Source organism: Triturus cristatus, chromosome 7 (assembly GCF_964204655.1).
Source record: "Triturus cristatus chromosome 7, aTriCri1.1, whole genome shotgun sequence".
Classification (NCBI taxonomy): Eukaryota; Metazoa; Chordata; class Amphibia; order Caudata; family Salamandridae; genus Triturus; species Triturus cristatus.
Window position 1 is genome coordinate 1,120,396,556 of NC_140590.1, and position 18,766 is coordinate 1,120,415,321.

General features: G+C 42.4%; 1 protein-coding gene and 1 long non-coding RNA gene across 3 annotated transcripts in view; both read right to left on the reverse strand.

Annotated features, from left to right (window-relative positions):
* LOC146811192 (uncharacterized) overlaps window positions 1-10,108 on the reverse strand; it is a 53,171-nt gene extending 43,063 nt beyond the window's left edge. The window contains exons 1-4 of one of the 2 annotated variants that reach the window (XM_085618225.1): window positions 9,628-10,108; window positions 9,250-9,315; window positions 8,691-8,744; window positions 3,562-3,603 (exon numbers count right to left, since the gene is read on the reverse strand). In XM_085618225.1, coding sequence (XP_085474351.1) covers window positions 3,562-3,603; window positions 8,691-8,744; window positions 9,250-9,315; window positions 9,628-9,678 — 213 coding nt within the window. In that variant the 5' untranslated portion in view covers window positions 9,679-10,108. The remainder of the gene's footprint in view (window positions 1-3,561; window positions 3,604-8,690; window positions 8,745-9,249; window positions 9,316-9,627) is intronic. The other variant, XM_085618226.1, reaches the window with a different exon arrangement.
* Window positions 10,109-10,720: 612 nt separating this feature from the next.
* Window positions 10,721-18,324, reverse strand: LOC146811193 (uncharacterized). Its single transcript, XR_014966691.1, has 3 exons — window positions 18,222-18,324; window positions 16,954-17,031; window positions 10,721-10,762 (listed from the first exon to the last, which is right to left on the reverse strand). It is a non-coding gene; the product is annotated as an uncharacterized LOC146811193 (long non-coding RNA).
* Window positions 18,325-18,766: the final 442 nt, after the last annotated feature.

Below are 18,766 nucleotides of genomic sequence, written 5' to 3' on the forward strand. Positions count from 1 at the left end.
TTAGGAACATACTAATTACACAGAGAGTGAACATTACATTTTGTACATCACCAAGATCATGAGCCAAAGATTTCTCTTTAGAAGAGTAACAGCAGTCATACCACATTGAAAGTTATTCAATAGGCAAATGAAAAAAATATAAAAATGAAAAGTCAGATGTATGTATTTAAAAATGTCGCAAGTGGTGCCACCTAGTGCTGTTAGAACTGAATCACTGATCAGAGAGAATAGAAAATAAGCATTGGCAAATCCAATAGGTCTGGCCTATTGTTAGGGGAAATGTTTGGTAACGATTTGCTGCGTTTGTGTCAGCCCCTGCTGTAATAGAAAATGTCATATAGAGAGAAGAGCCATTTTGTTGATTACACTGAGTTAGTAGAAGTAGGCTTTACTCTCAAACAAGAGTGTTATGAAAAGGAGCCAGAAGATGAAATTGACAATTTAACTGATAAAGTTAAAAGGTATAAATAATGAAATAGTGCATAGTATATATTTTTCACAAAAGACCAGCATTGTCATTGTATCTTTAAGAAAGCCTATGTGTGTGAATGTCTTTACTATATAAAGAAAAAAGGTTGCAAATCCAACATGTTGGTATGGCAGTTAATGAGTGCCAAAGAGCAATTAGTGAATGGCACTCTGTCCTTAGGGAAGGTATCAAACAACAAGCAACTCCATAATGAATAATCAATAAAATTTCCATTGAAATGCTGCCATTTCAGCAAAGTAAATACATTGGCATTTGTCTAATAACAGGACAACGCATCAGTCATTTCGAAAAGCTGTAAATGATAAAACACATATTGCTCACTATTTAGCAGTTTGGTAGTACAGGTAATATCGACCAACATGCATCACCTTTCTGTCTTGAGGTTGTATTTGTTTGTGATATGCTTAAACCTCAGTACCAAACCTAATATGTTTCAAGCGTTCTGATGTTTGATTTTTTGAGATACTGCTAACACATGTTATGGAGAATATATCACCTACATATACCCAGCAGTATTTGTTTTCATTTTGCTGTAATGAACACTCAAGTTATTCAATCTTCTCTCCCTTCACAGTGAGTGCTTGAATCTGGCATTTTTGGAAATGCTGTCATCAGATCTAAACATTTCAAAAATGTCAGTTCAATGCGGAGTCTTTTACTTTCAATAGCCTTTGATTAAGGGACTGTGCTACATGCGGTCGGATGATGTCCTTCTTTACATACATGACATCCAACAGGGACTTGGGAGCATCAACTCAGTGCTTGAACAACTTAAGAATGCCTCAGGTCTGGGAGTGAACTTGTCTTGCTCCATTGACACCGTAATGCCCTCCACAGCCCCACATGGCAGGACCCCACCAGGTGCACTGGGAACCATCCACGTTCCGCTACCTTGGCGGTCACATCTACCATGAAACCCATGATCTACGTGATGGCAATCTTACGAGGGCAATTACCACCTTGAGGCTACAGATATCCTTCTGCAGCATGCTATCCCTCATGGTGCAGGTGAGCTTCCCTCTCTAAGATGGTGATGCTCCCCATCTCCTGTATTACTTCCAGAACCTGCCGGTCACTGTACCACTCTCCACATTCCACACACTGCATGGTATGTTGGGCTGCCTTATCTGAAACAAACGGTGGAGACGGGTTGCAATGAGGTCGCTCGAGCTGCCTTTTGTGTTGGGGTGCCTAGAGGCTCCTAACTTCGAGCATTATTATCTTGTGGCACCGTGGCCATCAAAATGGCGGGCGGTCAACATCTGGCTGAGCCGGCTCATCCTCACTGGGCCGAGCTGCTCAAATAATACATGAACTTCTGTTGCTGAATGGTAAACTCCCCCTGCATTCCAATACCCTATTGAGCTTCACTCCGACACATGTGCCATACATCAGAGTTAGATCTATAGGACCTTTTCAGGCATCTGCTCTGAAGTGAGAGGGTGGAACTTTGAGAGGTGGGAGTGGCAGTCACACTGGGCACCTTGTTTCACTAGGAAGATCTTGCACCCTTTCAGCACCTACACAAACATTATGAGAACCCCCCCCCCCCGCGATTACCTAGTGCACCGCACAACACTGGCTGAATTACAGCGGCTTTGGCATATTACAAGAACCTGAGACACATCCATTTTTCCACGCAGTCTATGTGAGGGATCACATGGTTCACATGTACGATGGCCTCTAGTTTTTGGGACTTGATGCAGCCTACAAAATTACACTGGGAACGAGACATTGGCTGTGAGAGCACTCCTAAAAATTTAGATAGGGCTCTCATCTAACCCCGTAACAATTTCAGCAATGCAAAGTTCCAATACATCCAGCTCAACATCTTACACTGGGCCTATTTTACCTCTGAGAGACTGCACCGCAGATGTGAAAGCGAGTCTGTGTGTCCCAGATGTGACTCCGGAAATTCAGATATGGCACATATGCTCTGGAACTGTCCAGAGGCACATTTATTATAAGGGGCGGTCTTAGATGCCTTGGCAGAGGTTACGGGTAGAGTGGATCTCAGCACCCTGGAGGTGGAATTATTGGGGATTTTCTGACATACGAGATAGAGAAGCCCAACACTCCGATTCATAGACTTAGTCCTAATAATAACTAAACACGCAACTGCCATGAACAGGAAAGGTGCCTACCTTCCGAACATGTCCTACTGGTATTTGGCAATCTTAAAATGGAGTAAAGCTGAGTCCACAGCGCTGTGCAGGGAGGAGCTGAGGGGCCTATGAAGGGTCCCAATCATGCAGGAGTGGGATATTTTTGTGTGTGAGTTACAGGTCCACTTTGAGGGGACCAGGGAAAGGGTGTCCAACAGTGAGTCATGACTCTGTTCCCCCACTCTTTCTTTGCTCCCAAAGCCAGGCATGGAGTGCCCCACCACCTTGGTTCATTCCCCCTTCTGAGTGTAGCTGAAGTGGTGCTGGAACGCTGTGCATGTGCCTGCTGTGGGTGATAACAGAACTAAATATAAATTGCCAGACATAGGCCCCTCTGCATAGGAGACACAGATCTTGACTCTGGAACTGTTAGTGCTGTGCCTGTTCAAACTGTTAACCATATCATTTGTCACGGTTACGTTAAAGAATAGACCAATGTCCCCTTCAGATGTTTCCTCTACTATATGTGATAGAGTGACCTAATGGGACATTACACATTGATTATCTGAATCATTAAATTATACTGTACTATGTACAATGTGCATTGTGCTCATGGTAAAGCCTCCTAAAAGCGTTCCTGAAAAAAAATCCAAGAGCATTTGATATTTTTTTTTAAGGTGAATTTTGGTGTGTGCTTGGGGAAACAGCCTTTTTACCGCAACCGTTACAACGCATGCGATTACATCGCATGCCGGTGCAACGCAAAAGGTGTGCAGCAGTGGGTAGAAGGTGTTGGATGTAACATCACATATTCGCACATGCAGGGGCATTACTAATGCCAAGCAAAGATAACTCAACTCTTACTTTAGTATCTCTCATCCCTACATGAAATGAATTTCGAAACATGCCACAACAGTGCAACTATTCCTAGATTAGCGATAGTAACATACAGGATGGCAAACTTACTTGAGCAATCCTCACTAGTTCCATGTAAATGTTGTAGTCATTCTGTAACAAAATAAAACATATTTTGAGCTTCAGGTTCAGACAATGGCGATTAGTTGGCACTTGCCTAATAATTGGACCAGTGGATGGTTTTACAGATTTGAGAAATTGTAATAGGCGATATGAAGGAACATAAAGCATGCATAACACATCAATCACATGATTACATGAACTACATTTTCTAATTTGATCATTAGAATAAACCAATCGAACAGAATGATGGATGGCAAAGGCATGTTATGTCAGTGAATACATTGCAATATTGGGAATCTACACATTTACCTAAATCCTGATTCACCAATTCACATGCGGCAGGAGGGGGTTGAGATAACCAATATATGGTCCATTCTTTTGTGGACTACAAAACAGAAGATGAGGTCAGGTATATGAGGCTGAATGTAAGGCCAGTGAGATGAGAATAATCAAAGAGCCCGCAAATAGATGTTGGTGGAACTAGGGCACCCTTTTAAAATTGATTAATAGTTAATACATTATCTCTTTCTTTCCTGCCTCATTCAGAGTGTAGGGGAAGCCAAATTACCTAATTTTGCAATCACCACCAGCTCTACAATCAAAAACTCTTTTTTTGTTGACTTCAAAAGGGCCATTCAATTTAGTGTGTGTCCTCCCAGTTCTGTTCCTACTAGTGTATTTTTTGCTGGGTCTGCTCTTTACTCCATTGCAGTTTCAGAACTGTCCCATGCACACTGAAAGAAAATTAGAAGTATGTGAGGAAAATTAGTTATATTGTGTCTGAAGAAGAGAAATCTGTATATGTAAATCTGTCTTAAAAAAATGTAAATGATGGCATGTACAAAATCGCAGTTAACAACACAGACAATTTTAAATTTGGTGGGCCTGCCACACTTGCTTGTGGCGCACCAGCAATATGGCCATGACCCTAACTCACAATTTAGACAGTCTTTGATTTAGATATGAGTCACCGGAAGTGGGAAATTTCTCAGCAATGAGATGCAGGTAGACAGGAAGTCAGGCCCTCACTGAAACTTACCCAAGGAGATGAAACTAAATTACTTATCATGTACAAATTGACAGAGGCTCCCCCAACTCAGGGAGCCATACATATGGTGGTGAGCTGGGCCGAACCAGGGATGTGGTGCATCATGACCTTTCTGGGGAAGGTCAGTGCAGGATTGGCTGACCGGTGGGGCTGTACCGGAAGCATTCGGGTACTTCTGGGCCTGTCCCAGCAATTTTGTCAGCTTAGCCCATAAAAGGTGCTGAGAGGCGGCAAGTGGGTCTCTTTTACCCACTGGCCGCCTTGGACAGGGTGCCACCTCTCTACCCCATGTGCTTGGAACCCAGAGTATTGCCCGCATGTTTCTTTGTTTCTCTGTTTCTTTGTTTTAGGTTCCTGCGGGCCAACGCTGATTACTGCCAGCACTATGGTAAAGGTCTCGAATATCCTTTTTCAGAATCTTCACATCCAACTTGGCAGCCAAGGTCCAGCAAATGCCTCCGTGAGCCACAGGGGCTTGAGAGCCATTTCCCGCCCTACCCAAGTGCAATTGCGGTATTCCAGTACTCAGTGGTGGCTCCGGTGGGCACTTCTAGGCTATGGGGGTGAGGGGGCACTGGGGGTTTTTGGGGTTCCTTTGTTTGCGTTGTTGCACCAGTATCATTCATTACTTGGTTTTGTCTGCCTTGGTCTAACTGGAATTCAGGTGAAGCGCTCCAATGCATTTGGCCGAGTTTTCACTAAGGTAGTTAGCCCGGCAAGAGAAATTGATAAGGCTATTTTGTGGCTGAGTGGTTTGTATCAAGCAAACAAGCAAGGGCTCATGCACGTAGGTATCCAACTACAGAGCACACCTTAAATATGGGAATGGTCTCAAATATCCCCTTTTTAAATATTTACATTTCATCCAGTCTCTGTGAAAGGTGAAAATTCAATTAGGACCATTTATTGATGGCATCAACAGGAAGAAACCGCAAGCGGGAGCACTGCTAAGTCAGCCTTTGCCAGCAAGTCCCACAAGCTTATGCTTTCCTAGACACATTCCACACCCCTGCCACTCCCAGCACAGGAAAAAAGGCTCTTCTCCAACCGAAAGGGCAGACTTGCTTTGTGTTGGTTGTCTGCAAGCCTGGTTGGCACGAGGAGGAGTCTCCTGAGATGGTGCGAGTGGGGTCAGCCATCGTTCCCAGTCCAAACCATGTGCACAATAGAATGGGTAAGTTGGTTAAGCCAGCTGGGGGGGTTATCTATATCCCAGAGTGCATCAAGGGTGGGCGGTTGGTTCTCGAAGGATGGGGTACACGGCCCTGAGGAAGGTAACAAAATATTCTTGAGGACTTGGTGGCATGGCTAGGACATGTCCAATGCAATTTGTTTGGGGGGAGGCCAGATAGCAGGTAAACTATACTGGCCTGTGGATTGTGAGGTCATGATTGGTTAGACATTTATGCTCTATATAAGGTATCCTTTTCTTTTTACACCAAAATAAGAACAGCATCACAGGACCCTCCAAGGAGTGCTGGCAGCGAGTTCAAAGGAAGTTACAGGGGCACAGGGGGTTGGGGGTGGCCTTTGACATGCTGTCCTTACCTGTCATCCACCCCTGCAGGCACACTGGGCGCAACCTAGCACAGGCCCTTGGAGAGGCAAATGATGTGTGTAGGAGGTGTCCAAGAGAGGTGTCCTAGTGGGCAGATGGGCCCCCTGCACAGGAGTATCCTGGTAAGGGAGATCCTTGTGTGAGGTCCTCCCATAAGGAGGCACTCACCCAGGTGCAGCTTTGATTGGACACGGGATGTTAAAAGGAAAGGACACTGGGGCCAGATATGATCTCACCCAAAAATGAATTTTGAGGATGCAATGGAACAGAAATGTAGTTATGGATAAGAAATAAATGTACTAGTGTCTTTGTTAAGGCTAGGCATTGATTCCTGTAAACCAACTGTACAAATGTTTGTTACTGTGCATAAAGTAAAATGTGTTTTTTGTCTCGTTTATATGTGTAAATAAATATGGTCAGGGATTTATGACCCCAAACCCAAAAAGAAGGAGCTTGCTTGTGTTTTGACAAATGTCAGAGGTTGTTGGAGTTGAGGAGGAGGGGTCAGTCAACCAGGAGGCATCGGCGATACCAAGCCATAGTAAATGCGGCCTAAAACTACAAAAGATAGAAACTTTAGAAACACAATCTATTTTGGAAAGTCTGTAGTTGGAAAAAGAACTTTGTGCAACAAAGGGAAAAGGTGAAAGCAAAGAGGCAAAAGGCCGTTTCCAAGATGCAGAGGAAAACCACATTTGTGGATGAGGAGTACTGATGAGCACAACTAGAAATTCAAAGTGAAGGATGGATGCAGAGGAGACTGTGGAGACCAACAAAGAGAGTAAGAAGAACAATGTTGAAAGAAATCAGGGACATGTGCAACGGTAACAAAGTTTAAAAGTAGGAAAACATATTTTACACTTCAATGCCAAGGTAATAGGCTTAGTGACAAGGTGAACAATTGGAATTACAGCAGGAAAAGATGCTCAAAAGTAGAACACCAAGAGGGGATGAGAAAAACTTGTGAGGTGAAGACAGAAACTGCACTCTTTACCAAAAGGTCCTAAAAAGAGTGAAGGAATATGGCACAGAGGGAATAGTGATGGTAAAGAAATGCAAAGGGAGTACAAAGTAAGGACAGAGAGAATGTATTTTTATTTTGTATTCTTGGTGTAGTAATTTCAAGTTTAAGTGATTGTTGCATATGAGTGTGAACTATGTGTGGTAAAAAGATGTGCACAAGAAGCCAGGGATGATCCTTATTCACGGGATGATGTCCCCCTCGAAAGGCATACTCCCCATCAGAAGATTATCTGTCAACTCCTTTATGATTTGTCATAGGCATCAATTTTCGTGGTGATGCATGAATTTTCCTCATCTTCGTATTGTGTGAGCTTTTTGTAATATAAGGGCATTATTAGGACAGGGATAGAACCCATGAGAGGCAAAAACAATAAATCGTTGAAATTAGTGGTTACCATCCTCTCCTTGCAGGACAGACAAAGGTTTATCTTACGTGTCCAGCATAGATTTCGGAGGCCTGATCGATGCGAAATTTTAAGAATATACGTGTCAGATAAATTCACATAGAATGAATCAAAGCCCTTGGCTGACCATGGTCAGAGAAGTTTTAAGGCATCAGCAAAGTGGGCAATTGCCATGGCCCCCACCGTCCAAGGGGCTCCTCGGAAAGTGGACTTTCTCTCAATTCCACCTACTTCTCTGTATTAACCTCTCACCTTCTTCTCTGTATACCCCTACCCCTAGCCCTACCTCTATCTCGGTCTCTCTCAAACCAGTGCCATATTAAGGTTGGTTGAGCTGAGGACAGGACATATTTAACAAACTTGTTGTGATCGATTTACTGAAAGTTCAATTTATGATTAAGTATTGTTTGGCATCATCTGTGGTTGAATTATTAGAATTAGGTAATAAAATTCAAAGTTGTTATGAACAGGGGCCTTTCCATGTCATTTATTTACACTTCAATAATGGGTTTAACTAAATCACCTGTGTTGATTGGTAATCAAACACCATGCAAACAAAATGCACATGAAATGATGCAATGTATAAAAAACTCTGGATTATGCCTGAACACATATGTGCAGACCCACATGTTCCACATTCAATGGATGATCTTTTCCACTTTGGCTCAGACCCTTTCTAATTCTGCCTCCAGTTCGTAATGGTCTTAATTGCATTATCTATTGACCTCTTGAAAATGCCATGGGAACTTGCATAAAGTTTCATAAAATTAACATCAAGCTACCCTGTGCAAAAATTGATTATGTGGGCAAATGTTGAGTTTAAAAGACATGGAAGATATCAGTTAGGGGACTGATTAGAAAAAGTCCCCTAAAGAAAAAATAATGCAAAAGTTTGCTCTAGTAAAATTTGAAAAACGTCATATATTTTGCTGATGTAAAACAGTTTGCATAGGTCTAGTCATACCTGCAGGATCTCAAGTCTGCACCCAATAGGCTTCAACTATATTCAGTAACTGAGGCCTGAATCAATTGACCTATCACAGTGGTTTAAAATAGGGTAGCCCTAGAGCAAGAAAACTCTTACCTGATTAAGGAACAGCTGTTGGGTAGAGAGTCCACAGCTGGCTGCAGTAGTTTCCTGAGGGTAAAGAGAACTTGGTTTGTAGTAAATATATATTCTTGAAGACATCATCCACACTGATAACCCAGCTGTCAGTGATACATCACTTTTTCAGGAACACATGTGCAGTAAAAGGTGCACTCAACCGGATGCGTGACTTGGTAATACCCTTCCTGTAAGACATTCTTTTCTGACTTGGCTCAGACAAGCAGGTTTACGTCCCTGTAAATCTCATCTGGGTTTTATATTATGTGGAAGATATAGCAACAATGTGTGGATTTAAGGACACAATGAGTTCAAGCTCCTTCCCCCTAACGCTAGACCTGCCCTGTGCGTGACTGTCGACATGCATCACTGGCATCGTTGAAAAACCCCTTGCGCAGTACCAGCCACCCCCGTGTGTCCTCTCCTCGACAAACAGCAGTGGCTGCTTCTTCTACTCAGATACACAACATACACTAGTTGAGTCTCAGAGTCAAATATCACACACAAAATATCATGACATTAAAATTGTTATCATTACCACAAATCTGATGCTGTTTTCTACAATAAATTTATAGGATTCTGCTTTCTTGTTCACAGGCCCATTCTGAAAGAAACAAAGATCAGAGAGTTACTTCAGTATTTGCCTGTAAAGTGTTCTGGTGGGTAGGTTTTCGGTGATGTACTGTGTGCCAAGTGGCTCTGTGTGAGGAAGGAAGTTGCAGGGGCCTTCATGTGATGGATATAGGAGGGACACCAGCCTGGTCGTTTGTAAATGAGCTAACCTGGTGTAAAACCAGAGCACAGGTGCATCAACGCATTACCTTCCCATCCCCCTCTCATTGCAACAGAGCACCTTCAGCCACCCTCACCCCCGCGTATTGGATTTGGTGTTAAAGTAAGATGCAGAGACTCTTACCCGGACTGCATTGTAGAGGCAGACAGACCCTTGGAATAAATAGGCAAACATCTGTGCTTGATCCTTCTGCAAGACAGTTTAGGAATAAGTCAGTACATTCCTAGATCAAAAAGCAATTTTATAAATATCCATCTGAAGCCTAATTTGAATAATTATACTCAGTCTTTTCAACTTTGCCACAAACACCAGGACCTAGGTTAAATAAAAATTACTCCTGGCAGTAAAATACTGTTCTGCTGAAATTAGTACTGAGCAAAGGTGTAAGTACTTTTTGGGGAAATTACTGACAGACAGTAAATACTACAATCAACTGCATAGGTTTTGCCATTGTTTTTTGTGTTTGAAAGCTTTATTAAAAAGTTGATGACAAGAAAGAGACATCAGCACAGATTGCAATACAAAAACCATTGAGAAACTTAACACTGCTAATATCAGTATTAGAAACCACAAAGCATTTTGTTTTAACAGTTAATAAATGAACTAGGAATGAAATTAAGCAAAATACAAAAAATCTAAATTTCAGGACCACTTCAGAGCAAAACACGCATCCATTTTTACTTCATGCTGCAATACCTACTAATTTCAAGTTAACCTCAGAGGTGTTCCTGGGGTCCTTCTCAAAATGAGGCCATGAAGTCAAGATCTTGAATCAACTCTAATATACTATTGAAAGGGCTTTAAGTGGGATAAACTCTGCCCTTCAAATGTACTTTATAAATATAAAACCCTCTGAAAGATTACTAGAAAATACTAAGTCCTTGAACTCCTCACCCACCAGTGATACCAAACAATTAAGCAGAGAACTTCTCACTGCACCAAACTCCCACAAACACCTACAGATGGAGTAAGGAGAACCACAGCAAACTCTTCAATCATAACCACTCAGACCTAATGTGAAGCACCACACACTATTCCACAGGTACACCACTGACTTGTAGTTTGACTGGTGATAGACACTGCTGGTTTTTATTTTGTTTGCTTTTGTCAGCACTGTTCACCATTTGTTCCTACAGCGTAAAAGCTGCACCCCATACCCCTTTACTTTCCATGCACCCCTATGTGTCTTAAGACCATATGCTTGCCCTGTTACTTACGGAATACATCTTCTGTTCTTTAACACTTCCCGTATATCCACCTGGAATGAAATAAAACATTTAGCATACCATAGCAGCTTAAATAAAGTGTGTGATCTGGTCTCTTGTGTGAGGTTGGCTGGAAGGAAATGCAAGGAGAAGCATCTCTGGTGGTGGACTTTACTCGTGACTGGCAACAGTAGTATTGTGTTGCGACACTCCTGTTGGGTTGATCGACTTTCACAGAAGCAATGCAAATATAGGACTGTTAGGGTTGTAGTTTGTTAAATTTATTCTCCCAGTTCTGGTTGTGGTATGGGCTGTACTCTGCTCCATGACAGGTAAACAGTAAGGAGTAACATTGGTAGATATAATCTTAAAATGTCATATGGTAACTTCTCAGGAATAAAATAATGAATGATTGTTTGTAGGTGCCTTTGTGCATTGTATTCTGTACCCAACATAATAAATATATATCCACTAAGAGGTTAAGGTAATAGAATCCTTTATGTGTCCAGAATATTCAAAAGTCAGAGACCATCCAAAGCTGCATTTTAATGCACCATTAGTTGTGGTACATTTAGCGTTTGGACAAAGTGAAGAATTGACATTTAAAATGGAAGTCCCAATTGTCGATTTTTGTTATGAAATAGCTCTGATGAAGCCAATATGCCTTTGAATTAAAAGGATGAGCTTTTGGCTTTGCCAAATCTTGTCTATATAGAAATATCAAAGCATGCGTCAAGATGCATGCACACGCATGTTTGACAATGTTGAAATTGATTTCCTATTTAGGGATACCCGTTCTTCTATGACTACCATGATTTATCATGCATGCACATACACAGCTCATAATAGGATCGCCATTTCCTTTTTTTTTTGTATTTACTGTTCCAAGATGGCAGATGATTACTTTGGAGTAGTTCATTAAAAAAATGTGTGTTAAGGCTCCTTTTGAGAACATTGTGCTGCAGTAGCAAAATACAGCAGCCGGGCCCACAACTCAATACATAAATAAACTACTTTAAAATCAAATAGATGTCACAGGGATGGGAGGGTGTGGAATGGGAGGGGTGGAGAGTTGGCAGGAAGAAAACACTGTTGATAGGAGGGAGCGAAGGGGAAGACACAAATCAAGGCCTATATTTACAAAAATATAAGTAAGAAATAAAAGCTGGGAGTATCGGGGAAAGCAACATGCACATTGGTGAGGCAATGTGAGGAGAAAATGTGAGGAGAAAAATCAGCGTACAGGCAAGAGTGCCGGAAAACATATTTACTCCCATGAAGTCCTGGAAATAAAAGAACATTGTAGTTTCCTGAATGCAAGCACAAGGAGATGATGGTTGGAATGTCGAAACTTAAACATCAGCAGAGGACGGATACAGGTTACCCAATCAAAATAATGTGAGACCGAAATGCTCTAGGGTGGGTCAAACACAAAAGTAAGAAGGAAAACCATTGAATCAAGAGGAAGGAAGGGAGATAGACTACAAATCCCTTCAATCATGTGTAATGAAGTAACCCATAAGCCATTCTAAATATTTGTGAAACAATAGGCCTGGCCAACAGACAGCTAAAAAGTTCTGTAGGCAAGACCCCCAAAACATTTTTAGGCTTTTTTTTTTACAGATTTATACAGCGCAAACTCGACCCGAAGCTATTGGAGTGCTTTACATGAGCACCAGTTAAGTTACACAAGGACACATTCATTTTTTTGGGTAGGCACGGGGAGATTACGTGATTTTCCCATAATCACAGGATGTGGACTAGACCCCAAAGCTCGAACCTTGGTTTCCCAGCTCCAAGGTCGGCAGTCTAGCCGTGAGACCACATCCTCTCCATGTACATGCCTCAACTTATGCCTCAACTACAAGAAGTGTGGAGCGGATTTCTAGTGCAGCATTCTGCTTACCATTATTATCAGTAACCCGGTGTTCATATCCCCGGAAACTCCAGGTGCAGTAGCACTGGACAATTTTGCCAGCTGAAAAATCTACATTGGACCACTGTACACATGTCCTGCCCCCCCACCTGATCCTTAGCGTAGGCATGGTGAATGCGTGTAATTCTCCTCCATTAGATGACCTTCTCTCCTTCCCTTTTCCATCCCTTTACACAGAGGTGCTGCAGATGTTACCAGTGCTTGGAGCAGGTGGTAAATACCTGTCTTAAACCCCTTGGAATCAGGAATAGTTTGTGAAATTGTGAAAGGTGATGCAGGTCTGCAGACTTTTCCCCATTCGGAAGGGTTTAACTCATAAAAGATGGAATTCTGTGTCACAAAATTAGCTAGTACCAGTAATTCCGCTGCTTGGAATAAACACACAGAATTCATCAAAACTCATAGTGGGGCTTTAGGAAGGGCCGTACCAGTGCCAAATATTGGGGGTTCTCCTGTTTGGGATCGCGGACATACCAGAGATTGGCATGGGCCTAGTGCCACTGGTTAGGAGAGGAGAAGGGAGCTGGAGGGGGGGGAGGTGAAGTTAAAATGAGTTTGTGCTTTTCCTTTCCTTTCTTTTTCCTTTCCTTTAATGTGCCAGCCAGGAGGTTGTGGGGGTGTATGTTGTACTCCTTTTGCATCATAAAAACGAATAATATAACATTGATTCTAAAGCATAGAGAGCATGTAATTGCTCTGTTGTGGAACATGGCTCTAACTCATGATACATTTCTTTACTTTTTCAGAGTTTGATATAAGTATTTGACATGGTGTTTTAACCGTGTTTCAAGTTTTTAGAAATTGTGGAGGAGGACTTGTTTTTTACATCACAATTGCCAAATTTTTGGCTAGGATGGCAGCAGTGGTGAATCCACTGGTTAATTCTCTTATTAATGCCTCTTTGAGGGAAGGGAGTGTCCCACGCACCTGGAAAAGGGCGATGGTGATCCCCCTCCTGAAAAAGCCCGGTTTGGATACTGAGGTCCTGGCCAATTACAGGCCTATTTCTCTTCTTCCGGCTCTGGCGAAGATTACAGAGAAACTCTTTCTAGGGGGACCCCAGCTAATGAAGGGTTCGGACGGGTGCGCCTAGGGGGGCTGAAGATCATGAACTTAGTTTTCCCCAAGTTAATCTCCAGTCCCCTCGAGGCACAGAAAACCATAAAACCGTCCAAAACCCGCTGGATACCCGTTGATGTCCGCGACAACAGCAATGTGTCGTCAGCGAACATCAGAGCGGGCACCCTGCCAGAAGCCAAAAACGGAGCATCGCTATCCTTAAGGTTATTTAGTTCATTAATAAGGCCATTTACATATAAACTAAACAATGTGGGAGCCAGTACACATCCCTGTCAAACTCCACGAGTTACAGGAAAACGGGCTGAGAGTTCCCCATTCTTCCCGCACCTCACCTGTGCGAAGTTCCCTGTGTGGAAGCGAACCAGGACATCAAGAAGAAACGTTGGTAGACCAAGATCCTTTAGCACCGACCATAATTTCTCCCTAGGGACCAGATCAAAAGTGGCTCGCAGGTCCACAAAAACGAGATAGAGGCTGCCACCCTCTACTCTTGTGGTTTTCCAATAGAGGACCTGGAGCCGAAAGATCTGGTCAAATGATTCACTGTCTAAGATGAATAGATAGTGGATCGAACACGTTTTATCACATGGAGGAGGTGTATTACTATCTGTCAATCATAATATTTTGTAGAAATCGGAAGGGGCTGGGAAATTGTGTAGATAGAAATTATCGCTTATTAGGTGTATAATTATAAAAGGTAAATATACTGCAGAATTGTATTGGTGTCTGCAACGACCTACAAGACAAGCTACTATATTGTTTTATTTTTATTTTATTTCCTTTGGTGAGCATTGATATAGTGCTTGAAAACCCTCATACCTTGTTGTCGGCCCCCTGCAGAGAGATGTGTGAAAGACAAGAGTCTGGATTGTTCTATTTAGGAAACTCAGAAGACTGAGAAACAATATTAAGCAGAACAACCAGGTTACATTGTACACATTGAGAATGCAGGCATGCCATGACATTCAAATCGCAAAGCCTTGTTTTGTGCCGATAACCTCCTAAGAGAGAGCAGCATTTTCCCACTTGACACGAATATATAGTTTATTTCACTCCAAATGTGTTAGAACAAATTTGGGGGCAGACCAAGTTCACCATATTCTTCTATTGTTTGACAAAATAATCATTGCTGTCCTGCAAGGATTTGGGGCTTGAGTCGCTTTAAAAAAAAAGAAAAAGCACAGAAATATGTTTATGACTTGGCCTGTACCTACATATGTGCGTTTGTTCAATTCACAAACATTGCCAACAGTACAGCTGAAAAGCTGCGCCACAAAGGAAGTTGCCAGGCTTACTACTGAAAGTGTCAAAGCACCTCTCCCAGGAGCTCTTGTTCCCGGTTTGCAAAAATGTAGAAAAGGTGAAGTTCTGCACAGGAGGAGTATAGCCAGCTGTGCGAATGCATATTTCATTTTTCACTCAGTGAGCAGGGCCGGCATTCGCGCTGTTGGAGCACGTGTGACAAATGACAATCATTTTTGGCGCCCTCCCATGACCTCCTCCTCAGATTTCCTCATGACCACCGGGCATAAGTGCCCCTCATCTTTCCATAGCCCCTCTCTCACATACATTTTTTTTTGTTTAAAGCACTGGTAAAGGCTGATTTTACTAATAAGAATGTATAGCTGCCCAAACAAATCCTTTTCAGCAACATCGGGACTAGATAACAAAGGACCAACCAGCTTCTTTTGTTGGGGGGACTCTGCAGTACTGGCAGAGCTTGAAATGGAAAAATAGAAGTGCAGGTACTCAGTTGCAGAGAACCTGCTTATTTCTGAGAAGTGCCGGTACTCTCCAGCTAAAGGTATTGCATTGCTCTTGAGAAGTGCTGGTACTCTCCCCCTCAAAATAAAAAAATTCTGGCACTCAGTTTCGAACAGTACTGGCCTATTTAAAGCACTGAGTACTGGGAGGTCTGCCCTTAATCTAATTATTCTCCTTGTTTCTTTGCAGTAATTCTTTCTGGTTGACTTTGCAGCTGCCTCTGGCTGGCAGGGAAGGGAACAGCCAGAGCTTTAAAAGGTATGATGTTCTGAACAAGCAATGCACGAAGAGACGCAGGGCCAGAACCATTGAAGCGCTGTGTGCTCGCAGGTGAGAGTAACTTAATGGCCTCATTTTTTGGGAATTGTCTAGGGCAGCGTTGAAAGTGTTCTTGCTGCACTGCTCAACATCAATGTGAAAGGGCAGGAATTCGCCAAATTTATGAAATACGGTGCATTCCTGTCATTTCCCACTGCGCTGGCATACAATTTGCTGCAAGTGCCAATGCAGGCATCTATGCATCATGGTGCAAGGCTGTCTGTGTTGGATGCTGGATTGTGTTTTGCAGCAAGGGGGCACCTTCCTGCGCAAAAACAATCCCAAGAGGAGTTTTTCTCTTTCTATGTGTGATATTCTGCAGCACACATGAAAAGAGGAAAAAAGCGAGGAGAACTAAAAATATTTCTACTCTCTGTACCTGCTCTGGGAGACAAAAGGTTTTGACACTGCTCCAGGTTTACGTGATTAAGTAATTTCAGGACAGTGTCAAAATCCATGAGTGTTGCATGGGAAAACCCACCACAACGCCAATGGAGTGCCTTCCTGTCATTGAGTAACGCAACACAGTGACTTGCACTGCTTTCTTTTACTCCTTATCTATGAGGCCATGCAAATCTAAATTGTTATTTAGATTTTATGAATAAAAGGTTGGGGGTAGGAGGGAGGGAGTACCAGACAGGACAGTGAGAGGGCAAAATAGAAATGGTACCTCAATCACAGCACAAGCAGCGGACAGACACTCATTAACTTAAATAAAACTGTGCTTGGTTCCTGCTCCACAGAAGGCAATGGAAGTGACACTTGACCTGCACTGGCCAATTAAGAGGCAGTGAAGAAAAGTGCCTCTAAAACCAGCAAATAGTAAGCAATAGGCGGGCTCTAAGCCCGTTATTGCAAACAATAGTGCCTTGCAAGCAAGAGCATACTCTAGCGCATTTTCACGCAGGCTCGACCCTAAAAGAGAGAAACAATGTAACCACTTTTATTAAAATGTGCAAAATACGCAAAGCCCAATAGTTGAATATTAGCCAGTTAAGTTGGGCCAAGTCAGAGGTAGGGAGGAAAGACTTGTACTTCCAAACTTGTCCTTCTACTGTTTGTTTTCTCTCTATTTTGGTGAAATGAAAATGTAACATTTATAGGAACACGTCTGCCCTATATGTCCAGGACATCCAGCATCTTTACCTGAAGACCCGCCTTGATAGTAGGTGTACTTCACAGTCTGCACTTGTCTCCGGTCCCTTCGAATGCTGTTTACGGTACCTGCAGAAGAAGTTTGAAATTATGTGTCTGAAGATCAGCTGCACCTTAAGATTGAGAGCTAAGCAGATTTTCATGTTTAGCACCTCCTCCGTGTCGTTCTGCAATGCGATTTGGGGAATTGCTCTGTTCTTTTTGTAAATCAATACATTTTGCAGAAAAATTATCCTCACCAACAAGGATTTCAGACATGAACCCACAAATGTTTCAAAGTCTCCCCGAATTTGCTTTTGCAGAGTCAGACCTTACATTTTAATTTTGATGCATAAAGAGAAGACTTAGCAGTCCTAAATGATTGTTTACACCACCGAAGACCCTGCTGTCAGAGGACATGTTTAAGGAAGGGTATTCGATATGTAATGTGCCTGTGACAGAGGCAGGACCTCAAATGAAGTGATAAACTGAGTTACAAACAGACAACATCCTGCTGGGTGAGTGTGTCTGGCAGTCAAAGTGGAAGAAGGATGGAACTGAATCAACTGAATGGAAAGGATGTAAATATGTATATGATATACCTGTTTACATTTTTGCATTTTTATTCGTCATAGTTGCTCCTCACTGCTTTCTTAAAAGTGTTACCCAATCAAACGTTTTATGACCGATAGACTGCCCTCTTGAGCTAGATTCATCACGAAATGGTTCATGTCAAAATCCTTCTGCCAATTAATAGTAATTATATACATACATAGATACATGAATAGATAGACAAAGAAATAAATAAACAGAAAAATATGTATTCAGGCACAGTGGCTTCTAGATTTGAGATTCAATCTCAGTGTTCGGATCATGCTGTTTGCAAGTCAGTAGTTACTGGAAGGACAGAGCTGCAGTCTTTTTTTGCCAAGCTCGAGGCATTAACAATGTATAGAAGGGGTGTCCAGCGTAGGTTCAGTAGCACCTGATCCATGCCAGAACTTTAGGATAAGCACAAACAATGTAAATTAGTTCTGCTAAAATTCATTCCATGTAGACTTATATTTCCTGGCATGGTTATGGCCCTCCTTGACCTACGTTGGACACCACTGATTGGACCCAGCATGATTTGGTTCAGTAGTTTGTTACCACCCTCAGATTAATGAATGGTGCAGACAGTAAAGTTACCTCTGGTTGGACAGGACACAATCATTTCTGAACTAACTAGAATTTGGATTAACTTTATCAGGGAATCTCTAGAGAGAGAATATGCTTCTTACCAAGGGAGCAGCAGAGAGCCACTACGAGGAAGGCAATGACCATCTTCATGTTGGCGAGAGGAGAGTTTGTCGATGTCAAGCTTAACCTGTTTGGATCTTGATGACAAGCTCTGGGCAGAGACCCTGTACTTGTACCAATCTCGGATGCTACAGCTCAACCCCCAGAGTGACGTGGCAAGGCAGGTGCTATGGTCAGCAAACAACACACATCCTAGAGTGGTGAATTAATGTGCTTCATTGCAGTCAGATGTCAAAACCAAACATCTAGCACTTGACACTAAACCTCTAAGCAGAAAGTAAACATTCCCAGGGCTCTAAGATTTGAGCTGACGTTTCTTTACCTACCACCTTCTTTTCCCAGCAATAATGACTATTGCCATATCTAAAAGATATTTTGAGTCGTGAAAAAGTAGCGTTTTTTAAATTACTGTTCCTGATAATTCCAGACTTCCTCCAGTTGCAGGGACAATACCCATATTCTCCAGATCGGACAGTTAACTTACCTGCTAGAACCAGAGGATAAAAAGCAGTGAAAATATTGGTTG